The sequence below is a fragment of the Pristis pectinata genome, chromosome 33, assembly GCF_009764475.1.
Source record: "Pristis pectinata isolate sPriPec2 chromosome 33, sPriPec2.1.pri, whole genome shotgun sequence".
NCBI lineage: Eukaryota > Metazoa > Chordata > Chondrichthyes > Rhinopristiformes > Pristidae > Pristis > Pristis pectinata.
In genome coordinates, this window is record NC_067437.1 from 9,205,899 (window position 1) to 9,219,514 (window position 13,616).

At 43.2% G+C, this 13,616-nt stretch overlaps 1 protein-coding gene across 1 annotated transcript in view; it reads right to left on the reverse strand.

The window, feature by feature from the left end:
* Nucleotides 1-10,512: 10,512 nt before the first annotated feature.
* Nucleotides 10,513-13,616, reverse strand: part of ap2a1 (adaptor related protein complex 2 subunit alpha 1) — a 58,336-nt gene continuing 55,232 nt past the window's right edge. Inside the window, 2 exon segments of the mRNA XM_052042933.1 lie at nt 10,513-12,390; nt 13,057-13,191. Coding sequence (XP_051898893.1) covers nt 12,313-12,390; nt 13,057-13,191 — 213 coding nt within the window. The 3' untranslated portion in view covers nt 10,513-12,312.

Below are 13,616 nucleotides of genomic sequence, written 5' to 3' on the forward strand. Positions count from 1 at the left end.
TTAGTTACTGTTATCTTGCTGTTTTATGTCACCACTTTTGGACCCCACCCTGCAGGAACCAAATTTAATCAACACTATCTGAAGCCAAGGCCCAACCATCCTGTTAAACAGCACTTTTTTTTTGTGAGAGCCTTTGGTGCTGTCAGAAGTAAACCAGACGAATGGGAGGAGCTGGTGTTTGTCACTACCCGGTTGCTTCTTCATCAAGTGTTCTTTATAGGGATGAAATATAAATGATGCAACTATCCAGTTGTCTGTCACTTTCAAGGTTCTCGGAACAGTGATCCAGACAATGAGTCTTGCCTTGTCGATATCTTCAACATGACACAAGAATCATTGTTGTATAGTAGGCCATTGATCCATCAAGTCTATGCAAGCTTTTTTGTAGAATTATGCATTCCCCACTCTTTCCTTCCAGTCCTAAAAATCTGCCTCCAGCTGTTTCTCCATTTCCCTATCAAAAGCTATGTTTAATGCTGATTTCTGCCACCCTTATAGGCAAACCAGATGTTCTCTATGCACAGGAAGTTCTTCCTTGCATCCCTCCCCACTTGGAGTCACTAGTCCAATTGAAGAACACTCATCCTTTTACCGCTTTAGACCAGTCCCAATATTGTAGCCCTCCATCTAATTTCCTTCCAACTTTTGCTGAAGGAAATAACCCCAGTCTGAACATCCAGTGGAAGTGCCTCTTCCCATCTTCTGTTAGGGACTATGAACCAATGGATAGTACTAGACATACCCATTGGTTCATAGCCCCTAACAGAACCTCTCCTTGCATAGCCAACTAGTTAGTCTTGAGGACCGGAGTTATTGGGAAAGATTGAATAGGTTAGGACTTTATTCCCTGAAGCACAGGAGAATGAGGGGCGATCTTATGGAGGTATACAAAATTATGAAGGGTATAGATAGGATGAATACATACAGGCTTTTTCCCCCGTCAAAGGTTGGGTGAGACTAGAACTAGAGGACGTAGGTTTAGGGTGAAAGGTGAAATATTTAAGGGGAATCTGAGGGGAAACTTCTTCACTCAAAAGGGTGGAATGAGCTGTCGATGGAAGTGATAGATGCAGGTTCAATTGTAACATTTAAGGGAAGTTTGGATAGATACGTGGATGGGAGGGATTTGGAGGGATATGGTCTGGGTCCAGGTTGGGACTAGGCAGGTCAGGTTGGCATGGACTAGATGGGCTGAAGGACCCATTTCTGTGCTGTAATGCTCTATGACTCTTAACAGCATCTGACAAATCTAGACAAAGATCCAACCATTAAGCTTCCCATGTTCCCTCTGCAGTGTTAATACTGGGCTGCAACATGTAAGGACATGAAATGTGTGCCTTTTTCTGAACAAGTGTGTTTATTAAAGACTTGCTGAATTGCCTGTGCAGCAAGTTACAGTCAATCAGCTACATAACATAAAAACTTACAGCACTGTCATTCAGCCCATCTCATCTCTGCTGGTCAAAAACTGAGCCATTAAAGTCACTCCCGGTTTCTAGATCTTGATCCATAAGATTCTTCACTGCTGATATTTTAAATGAAATGACGCTTCCTACCTTCCACTATCCTTTGAATGAAAATATTTTTTGTTCAGCCCCATAATCCTCCTACAAATAACTCATATCCTCCAATGTATATTCTCTATATAATGTATATCCTCTAATTATTGACCTGTCAAGAAAAATAGGCCCCCCCCCCCCCCCTGTTCACGCTGACCAGGCTTTTTGATTTTATACATTTAAATTAACCCTCAGTACAAAGTATTTGAAAGAAAACAATGCCGGACTCAGTCTCTCCATATAACTATATTCTTGTAATTCTCTGTAGTCTCACCAGTGACTGAAGCAGCTTCCACTTAGCTCACCTGAAGTCGATCAACTGGCAGTCAAACCTTGACGTACACATTTTATTCACGTACACCTTTTCTGCTGTTGCTAGCCCCATCCATGTGAAAGAATGATTGCTGTTTGCCCAATACTCAGTCATGGTTCTGCATATGTACGAGACTGTAGATGTTGGAATCTGAAACAGAAATGCTGGAAGAACTCAGCCCGTCAAGTAGCATCTGTGGAATGAGAACATTTCAGGGCAAAGACTCTTCATCAGGACTGAAGTGTTAACTGTGTGACTGCCTGAGTTCTTCCAGCATTTCTGCTGTTTCTGCCTCTAGAAAGGTGACAACTACTTTCACACTATACTTCATCTTTGAACAAGAGTTTTTGCCCCACAATACGTTCACGTTAGCTGGCTGAACCCCCCTGTAAGTATTCTGTTCCCGCTGTCACTACCTTGCCTGTACCTGTGTGCAAGGGATATACTATAAATTATTTAACAAGTTTAGGCAAGGTCATGCTACTGGCACTGAACCAATGATCCCTCTGTCACTAATGGAACTGCATAATTGGCAGAATCCTAGTTGTCCCTTTCAAAAGCCACAAGCTCTTAAAAATAAAACATACTTGATCTAATATTTGATTTTTAGTACTGGAAATGCAAAAATCTGCATCTTGCTCAATTCCAGAACAACAGATGAAATATCTTATTCTTCCATGCTGCATCCACAATCAATGAAAACAAGGACAAACAAAGAATTATTCCCTTGTTTTGATTTGTTTTTTTTACTTGGATTACTTACTTGGACACCTTCCCTTCTTCTGTTGCCTGTAGCCTGGACAAGCATCTCACACTGTGAAGGGTGGCCATTTGGGTGAGGTGAGACCAAGTATTGGTTAGCTATTAGGGTACCTGGGGGTGGTGGAGAATGCTACAAGCAAGGCCAGTTCTAGTCCACCGATTCCTCTGCCCCCCTTTGTTCTGGATGGGCCTTCATCCATTCCCCGTGTATAAACCATCCAACTGCCACAAAATAAACAGGCACAGAGACAGGAATCGATCATAATGGTCAAAGTTTATCTAAATACTGTTCTTCATTGTACATTTCTTCAATTAAACGTTTGTCATTTAACACTGATGAGGATCACATCTCAGGTGTACATGGCTGCACACAACACCCATATGCAATGTTAGAAGCCACTCCTCTAAATGAAAGTGATTGCATAGTAACATAATATTTCTATATGGATTCAGCCGTACTGGTACTTGGGTGGTCTCTGGATCAGATGAAGATTTGTTCAACTTATCTCCTCCCTCAATTTTATCCAGCCTTCTCTTCCAAAATACATGACTCCTGAGGTACAGGCACCACTTAACCACCAACGTTTCCCCTCTAAAGGGCACTCTTTATGTGCATGCATATGACCACAGTTACAGTCTGAAATTAATTACCTGTGGTCAAAATCAATGATGCAAAGGCATGAGGGAAAGTACCCACTCGCTCCTGCCTGCACCATATGTGCCTTCCAGCTGGTAGGTGGTCAGCAGAAACAGAAGGTGCTGGTTGGCTCCCCATTTTCTAGCTGGCCAGTTGGAGGATCTTGTCTTGGTCTGTTGCAGAACCTTGCCCACACTCCACCCCCCCCCCCCCCCACTATTATCCCTTGTCCCTGCCCCATCCCAAACCCTTGTGATTTTCACAGCTTCTCCACCAAGTGCACAATCCTTCCACTGCTACTCAGGAACCCTCCTTCCCATCCATTTATTCCTGTCACAGTCTGCGAATCAGTACCCCTCCACATCTCTTGCAGCACTGTGGCAAACATGATAAAGATCAGCATGAGGTGATGGTGAGGATTAAAAAGGTGAAATATAGGCCTGTTGGTGCCTCACTGAAGCACAGTGCAAACTGTTCTCTAACCAACAGCTGTCCCAACATCAAACCTGGGGTGGCTGTTGGTTGGAGAATTGTCTGCACATCCACGTTCTCTCCGAGGAGGGACACATTCCTTAGGGACTGTGGAAGGACAGAATTCTGCATCACAACATGATTGAACAGCAGGCAAGGTTAACAGCAGCCAATAACTACCTGGCTATTTATAACACAAATGAAACTTCTGCACGTTGATTGCCAAAAACAGATGGAGAATGCATAAAGGGAAATTAAAAATCTCCCAGGTGGTAGATTCTGGGAATATAATGTGCACAGAACTATGACAAGGAGCCTGACCATTCTCCCCATCAACCTACTGGCTTTCCTAACATGAGGGTGAAACAATTAACCAACATTAAAGAATTGAGATGTACTATTAAAGAATTGAGATGTACTATTAATGAGAAATCAGTTCCACTGGTGGGAGAGCCAAAGCCTGACAGCACAAGGCCAACAAACCAGAGAGGAGAATGTTTATAAATGCTGAGGATCTGGAATGCATTGCCTGATGGGGTGGAGGATGTACAGAAGAGTTGAATAGATGAGAAATCAAATGTGGGCAGTATACAAGCATGGGTCTGATGTAACAGGTATTATAGACCGAGTGGTCTCCTATGCTGTGTATGTTTTACATTTGTCCAAGCTAGTACTGTATTCGTTGTTTTTCTGAAATTAAAACAGAATTGCTTGCTAATTTCCAAACACTATTCACTTATTTAAAATTAGCCATTCATGCAGAAATCTTCCAAACCATTTTGCATGAAGCTAGTTGATCACCATTGGGCAGTTACTGTGGTTCCTGGCAAGTGCCATTTACACACAGCAAAATACCACCCTACAGCAACAAGGTTAATCATCAGAAACTGTCTTTTTGGTGATGCTCAGATCAAGGGTGGACACTGGGAAACCTCAAGTGAGAGCTGTACACATCTGCCAGAACTTCAGGATTGGTAGAATTGGTGGATCCAAAATTAATTGCTCATGGTTGAAATCATTTTAAACCCACCTACCTGTTGGATAGGGCCTGGGGGCTTATTCCATCTATCACAGGAGTAATTTTTGATGGGGTAGTTCGAAGGTTGGTGGGTTGAAGCCATTTCCTTACGCCCACCCCTGCTGGTGCTTGGGTCAGATGACAATGTTTATAACAACTGATGATCTGGAAAAGGCTGGAGAAAACTTATCAAAACTCTCACAATCCAAAGTTTCACTCACTCCCATCCAGGGAAAAAAATTCCAAGGGCAGGATCCTGATCACCAGACAACCAGAGACACCAATTGCAAAGGAGCTTGGGGCAGAATATGAGATTCTTCATGCCTCTCCTGTGTGCCAAGCAACTACACTTAACTAAGCCTGTCCAGGGAAAGCTTTGGAGTTGGTTCATTACACCCTTCCCATTCCTGGAAGAGGGACAAGGGAAGTAATCTGAAAAATGGGAGAACACCTTCACTTCCTTCATGTTTACTGACATCTCTAAACATCTTAAGGGGAGATGTTGCTTTTGGCATAGTAACCACAGCAGCCAATTTGGACACAGCAAAATACCTCAGTGTTGTGAAAGTGATGTTAGCTCATTTATCAAGATCTTCACAACAATAGGGAGAACCTCTCTGATTTTCTTCAGGGCAATGCAAAGGGATCTTTTATATTGCCCATGTGTGTAGATGGACCATTAATGCAACATAGAAGAAAGGCAGGTTGTATTCCTTCCACACTGCACCAGGTGCAAGAGCCTGGATTACATGCATCCACAACCAAGAAAGTAGAACAAGGCAGGATAGTACAACAACAACAAAAAATGGACTTAGCATCCCAAGAAAGTTCTGCCAAAGAGCTGAGGGTACAGATTGACTGAATGTTTCATAACTTTGGCACATACTCACTGGGATGGTGTTGGTCTCAAGCTGGAGGGCAAAGCTGGCTGAGATGGTCCAGACAGAAGCACATTCAGTATTGATTGGAAGCAGGGCTATCAGCTGGGTTTCCCTGGTAAAGGCACTGAAGCAAGTGTAGCTCAGATCAGGATGTGTGAGGTGGGAGTGCAAGACCCTCCCTATCTCCACAACTCCTTGCTCTGAGGTGATGCTTGGTGGAGCTGCAGGGTCAACAGTTTGACAGAGTTTGTATTGATTTATGGGATGTGGACATTACAGAAAAGGCAGCATTGCTGTTCACCTCAAATTTTTTTTAAAAAAGAAAACGGTGGCAAGCCACTGCCTTGAGCCACTGAGGCTGGATGGTGAAGATTGTTGGGGAGTTCCAGGTACAAGCTCACAATAATCCACTTGGCAGAGAACTTGCAGGTAGTGGTGTTCCCATACTCATGCTGTTCTGGCCCTTCGTGTGATAGAGGTCACATAATTGGAAGATACTGTCAGAACAGTCCAGTCCAGTTGAGGAACAGCAGTGCATAATGCAGCCACAGGGCACCATGGTGGAGAGGAATACTCAGTGGTGAATGGGATGCCAAGCTAGTGAGCTGCTTGGTCTGGATGGTGTCAAGCTTTGAGTGTTGTTGCAACGTGGTTACCATCAGGATCACTCAGTGACTGATAAAAGCTCCTTTGACCTGAATCTTTGTTGCTCTCTGAATACTTCCAGCATTTCGCTTTCAATCTCCAAAAGATGCCTTCATCATTTAGATCCGCAAGAGATGGGCATCTGAGAGGAGAATGTAAACCTTGTCCACGGAATATTTCACCCAAGGACCAATAGTTAATATTCTCACTGCAGGGCACAAATGTAAATCCCCATTTCAATATCAAGGAAGATCAGGGTTTGCGTTAAGTTTACAAACAGCAAGAACTGGATGTCACACACAACACTCTTCTAACGTTCTTTTTAAACTACACTTAGTTGTCCTAATAAGTACCTCAGCTTCTGAACAAAATGCAAATATGCATGTGTTCAATCTCCTGCCACGTTAATTGCAAAATTACCAGCACGGTTGTCTACGCAGAACAAAGGCCAGAGGCACACAGATGAAATACTATATTAATGGTCACATAATATCACTTATCCCTCGATCAAGCTATGATTAAAGTGCTTCACATCACTGTTAATTGCTTTAATACAGAATAAGCCCCATTCTTTACCTGTAAATATGCTGCTTTTAAACAAGGCAGATGAGACTTTATTGTTGCTAAATAGCTCCCCTGCTACACGCACCCAATTAAGTGACTTTCTGCTCCCAGAGGAGATTGCAGCCTCTCTCTCATACAGGTAACCAAAACATGCAAAGGATCAAGACCTCCCATGTCAACAGTAATGCAAAATGTTCATTTACAAAATGGTAAAAGGCTCAAACTACATGGGAAGACCGACAGGTCCCATGACTCACAGGGATCTTCACTGGCAAGTAGAACACCTGGACTATCTCGTTGAGACCCAGTTTTCCGTTTCAAAACAGATGTTGAAAACACACAAAAGATTAACAGAAACATTTCCTTCTGTAAAATGTTCCTGAAGGTGCTGACTGTTCCTGGACTGTTTCCACAGGTGTCAGTTGCTCTGTCTTCCTAGGAATGCCATTGGGCTTTTTCCCCCCACACAAGGACTTCACTGTCAAACTTCTCAATGTTTGTAATCACCTGCAGAAACTGCTGCACAATAATCAGAAGGGATCTAGCTGCTTTGTCCCCTTCCCAGACCATGGGCAAGGTCCTACCTGCCAATCAGTCCTACTTTCTACAAAATGATTGGACCTGGGGCAGTTTCTTACCTGTACATCTGTATCTTGAAAAATGCCTTTAACCAATTGATACACTGCCTGCAAAGACTCAAGAGGGCTAGGTTACCATCAAAATAACTTGGTTGGAATAACTGCTGTGCATTTCTGGGAAGAATACAATTAAGAATAAGAGCAGACATTGAAAAATCATGAGCTGTGATAGCAAAGCTCAACTGACTGGAAGTTCACCCACTGATGACTGCAATTTGCCAAACTCCTTACACTTCAACCAATCCCACATGATATTCCTATATAAAGGTGGATCACTACATTTATTTTCAAGGGTAAAGATTCCCAAAGAGTGTGAAAAAGTTGAGGACTAAAAATATATACATACCTTACAGCTGCATGCACCTCTTGAAGTGAGCACTGAATTGCACCCTATGTTCACATCTAGAATGGAAACTGCCTATGTCAGTGTCACCACACCTGCTTACTATTAGTTGTTCTCAGTAATATATTTACACAAATGTGAGAATTTATAACAGAAATACTAAATAAAGGACAAATGTACAATATTGAAATAGGCATCAAATTACATCCTTACCTTATTCCCTTCCTTTAACCCCATTTCACAGCGATTATGCTAGATCCCAATTCCCCGTTACACATTTACAGGAAACTTTACACTGATACATTTACAGAAAATTTTTGACATATTGAAACTAGTTTAATGTTGTCTATACAACATCTCTCTGACAGGTGTTATGTATTGAGAATGCTGCTATTAAGGATGTATTGAATAAACAACTGAGAACAGGATGAGGTTGTGGTTTTGGAGTAGTTTTTGGCAACAGGAGGTTGTGCCTCCTCCAGGTAGCAAGCATACTGATCACAGCTAATGAGGAAGGGTTAAATAAACACTTTTTTTTGGTTTATTAGACCATGATCTAAAGTTGATGAAGTGATAAAAGTAGCGAGAGAGAAAGAAACTATAAAAACTTGCAACAAATCTGCATGTCCACATTTAGAGGAGAAATTGCCTGTGTAAACTTGTCAGTGTAATTGTACCTTTCTACCAGTGGTGGCACTACCGAGCCATTAGACTTGGATTTCCTCAGGTTTAAGGGAACTCTTGAGTAGTGCTGTGGGAGGCAGAAAATGTCTTCTCTCCAAATTGCTGTGGATACTGCAGAATAAAATGGGAAGTTCAAAAATGACAGGTTTTTGTTAGCCATGGGAATTAAGGGATAGGTAAGTGGAGTTGAATTACACATCTGCCGTGATCTCATTAAATCTCTCAAAGGTGACGAGCTGAAAGGCCAACTCCTGACCCGAAGCTTAGATGTTGGTCTAAAAGAAGCTGAGCAAAAGATTTCCAGGTCCTTTGTCTTCCTATCTAATTTGATGCCAATGGTCTTTCCAGGGAGGGCAGATTGTTTAACTTTGACTAATTGTCAAAAGAGGGAAATTCCTTACAAATTGTTTCAAGGGACAAGGCAAGCAGGCAAATGAAGACGAGGCAGCATTAGTCAGAATCCAGTTATAGTGGAACAGGCTCAACAGGCAGTGGGCACTAGTGGCCAACTGCTTCCATGGTGATTGCACCCTGTTTGTTGCTGTTCTTGTTTTTTTGACAGCCTAGTCCACAACAGTTATTGAGGAGGAAAGCACTCCTCCAGCACTGAAAGTCTGCCCCAATGCTCAAACAGCCATTTTAAATGGCTTGATTGCCTGACTGTATGGCTCTTACACTGAGAACACAAGAAACTGATGGGTCCCATCAATCCTGCTTCACCGGTCAATAAGATCATGGCTGAAGGATCAACTCTGCCCTCCCATCCTGACCTTTAATTCACTGAGTGTCTACAAATCTCTCAATCTGTCATGACTGGTACTCAGCAATTGAGCAGTCACATCCTCCGGGGTGGAGGCTTGTTCTCTTATGACAGAGGAGGCCATTTGGCCCATCAAGTTTAAGCAGGCTCTCAGAGCAATCCATCAATCCCATTCCTCTACTTGTTTCCCTGTAACCTTTCCTCTCACATGCTGATCAACTCCCCACCCATCAATACTGAGGCTAATTTACAGTCACCAATTAATCTATCAGCACCTCTTTGGGAGGAAATGGATCACTGGGGGGGGGGGGGGGGGGGGGGCGGTGGGGGAGGAGAAATCCCCATGCTGTCACAGGGAGAATGTACAAACTCCATGTACACAGCCACCAGAGGTCAGGATCAAACCGGATCACTGGAGCTGAGAGGCAGCAGCAGCACTACCTGACATTCTACACAAAGTGTTAGGAACTCATCAATTAGATGACTCCGAGACTTAAATAAAACCAAAAGATTATTTAAAAGTAATTTAAAAGTTACCTAGTGCGGGCACACTACTATAAATGCTACCATTACAGCTCGCCCAGCGCTACCTTGTAACTTCTACTTCTAGAAAGTGTAAAACTGGAATAGTTAACTTCAATTTTGTTTGCATGATGAGATACGAGCCCAGCAAAGAACAATATTAGTCAACTGGGTTCATGTTTCAGGAGGTTGGCGGGAAGGCAGGCAGACTGCAAACAACAGGGGAATTTAAGTTTTTTCAGATGTCCTTCCACCATCCAACACATCTTCAACGTTAAACATGCTGAAGTAAGGTTTCTGCTACAGAGGCGAGAGCCTTAAATTCATGATCCTTTGACAAGTTTTCAACTCTGCAAACCAAGCAACCTACAGAGCACATTGAGGACTCTGCCTGAAGTGGTGTAGTGTGTGTTTTACAGTAATGACAAGGCTGGAATTTTATTCACATCCTTTGTTCTCTTGTATTTTCCTTGCAGGTTACATTTTGACAAGCATTTATTTCCGAGGTCACAGCAACTTCATTAGTTATTGGTCCAAAGCACTTGACAGTGAAAATTCAACATGGTTTCCCTAACCCCCATGAGCGTACTGGTGCTATCATTAGAAATCAGTCTTTTTAAAGCAATAAGCTTTCTCCATTTCACAAAGCACCACAAAGAAGCCCCATTGCCAGGTTATCCAGTTGCTTGAGTTAGTTTTATGTACAGGCATTAGGCAGATGGGATCCTCTTTATTAGCAGAGAAGTTACAGCTAATCTAGGGTACGTACAGCACAAGTTTGCCCACCATTTACAAGACAGCGCCACTGACGTAGCAGGTTGGAAGAAGTGGAGGCAGGGATTAACAAGCAAGCCAATCCTGAAAGATACAAGATGTCCCATAAAAAAATGGAGGGAACGTCAAGTAAAGCCAGGAGCAGAAGGGGAAGAAAAGTTAGAAACAGCCTTTTGAATGGGAGACTGCTCAAATTGCATTTTTGCCTTCCTGCTCCACCTCCCTGTCAATGACACTAAATTGGATTCCTTTTATCCTCCGCAGCAGAAGTGCGAATCCAAACGCACAAGGCAGAGGCTGTGCCTAAGAGTCAGCTCATGGACACTGATCTTCCAGACTCCGAACTCTTTAAAATAAAACCATCGCTGGTAATGAAAGCAGGCTCAGAAGAAAAAGAACAATGTAGTCCATTGCCACATTTCGTTCCCATAACGTTAAGTATTCATGCACAACAGCAAGCACCATGATACACATGCTGGCTGCCAATTGAGAGAGCGAGAGATCGGGAGAGAGGGAGGCAAAAAAAGGTTCAAGAGTCTGTAGAATGGGCGATAGTTGCATAGAGCAGAGTTTTCAAAAACTACTAATGGAGGATGCGTGGTTTTAAAGGAAAGATTGGAAGGGAACAGTTTCAGGGAGTTCCAGTCTTTTTGCATGTACAACAAAACCTTAAGCAAAAGGTTAAATAAAAAAAATTGCCCACCCTTTGACTTTCAATGGTGACATTTAAACAGCTAATTTAACATCAGAGACCGTAGAGTAACTTGGTCATACAGGTATTTCTATCCAGCTCTAAGAAAGAGTTATATACAGATACATTTTACAATTACTTCATACATTTTTTAATATAAGAAATGACTATATCGATTAACAGCGAGATGGGACATCAAGTCGTTTGGTATTCGGGCATCACACCCCCCCCCTTTTGAGGTCTGTAAAGATAGTGAGAAGTGAAAGGGTGAGACACCCTGCACCTACTGGACAAGGTCTGCTCAGTGCCCTCCCCTCTCCCACTCACCATCTCTGATGGCAGTCACTTTCACTGGAGAACAGGTCATCACACAGTAGACATTCTCCAACATTCTGCCTAAATCTCAGTTGTCAGCCTTGTTAGGTTATTCAGCTGTGGGGCAGTCGGATCCCGCCTTCACAAGACATCTGCAAAGCACTTCAAGAGAGGCATATGGTTGTCCCCTTTCCTGGTTTTGAAGGGAGTAACCAACTTGTCACACCCTGGACCCTTCCTGATTTGTACACGGGTCACCAGTGCGGTGTGTGTACTGGGGGTAGGGAGGAGCCATCCTTCTCACTGATATCCCAAATAAAAAAGAGATTAGCAGTCAAGTCTAACATTCCTTGTTGCCAGGGGAGAATTATAATCACTAAATGCTCCTTATCAATATGGCTGAGATCTACCACAGGAAGCAGTTATGCCAGAGGGTAGTGTCGACTTCACTGTAACCCGATGCCAACTCTGCTCACCTATTGCCATGTCTGATGCCTCGTGTACCAAAGAACTTTCCAAATCCCTCCACAATAGCAACAGAAGGAAAACCTCCACAGAACAATCACGTAAACATATACTGTAGTTAAAAGGACGTCACATGATACTTGAAGATTTCACTGGACGTGGCATGGATATACGACCTTCATGCACTCGTGCACACACATACGCACACTCACGCTCAGACTCACACAAACACGCAGTATAGTGTAAGAGATCGATTACATGTAGGAGACTTTAGAACTGTTGAGACAGTAATCCACATAGTCGCTTCGACACAGTCTCCTTGCTTGTGCGTAGTGTGAGGCGATACATCTGTGGATGAAGAGAGACAGAGAGAGAAATGCAAGATGACAGAACAAATCATTCCCAACCAGCAACTCCTGACCACATGGGTACAGGACAAAGGTGGCCAGGCAGACTGAACCTGATAAAAATATGCCTGGACAATGAACATCCTTCACCCACTGAAACCCATCTTCCGAGTTCCCTCATTTTTACCCAACGGTCATTCCAACATAAAGGTGAACTCTTGATCTCTCAATCTACCTCGTCGTGGCCGTTGTACTTTGTCTACCTGCACTGCACTCTCTCTGTAACTGCAACACTATATTCTGCTCATTTTTTTTCCTCCTTTGGTACTACCTCGATGTATGTGAATGGAATGTTCTGTCTGGATGGCAAGCGAACAAAAGCTTTTCACTATATATCGGCACACGTGACAGTAATAAAACCAATTACTAGTTCCATTTGCCCGACCTCCAATGCATACTGGGGTGATGCTGAAGATATAGCAAAGATCTCCAGTATTCTGGAGACCAACAGGCTGTTTGCCGATCAAGCCCAAGTGCCTGTGCAAGCTCAGGCAGTAGTAGTCACCTAGTGAGCATGCACTCTCAAATGACGCACAGACGGTAAGCAGATCTGACGTAGCCATGCCACTACATAGCTCAACGTATCACGAGGTTAAACATCACAAACCTGAGCCTGACTGTTGGGTTCCAGCCGCAACAAACACCCAACCTGGATGGATTTTGTGTGAATGATTCCCGCACCGACAAAGTTGTCCTGATTGGGGTCGACATCCTGCAGCAGTGCGGTGCCGAATCCTATCAACTGCGGGAAGAATGAAGAAACAAACAAACTGAGAGGACTGTCCCTGCAGGATCTCAGTGTACGGAGTGATAGCCTACTGCACTAGCAGGACCACAGTAATTTATTCCACGTTCTCTCGCCAAGCTTCCCCCACATGGTGGGTACCAGGCTCCCATTTACGTTGTGTTTGAGGTGGGTTCAGGCTATGAGCTGCTGTCTGGTGACCAAACCACCAACGTTATGATACAAAAACAGATCTCGCCAGGTCATTCTACTGGAAGGTGTGAGTGTTCTAGGAACATTTGAGAGCACAATTAACGTAGGTCTTTATTCTGCACCTTGTGGCTTTATCAAACAAATCACGTTAACACCTTTGCATCTCTTAAAAGAGAATTAAGCAAAAATCTACAAAAACAGACAACAGAAAAGGTTGGAACATTTTATAC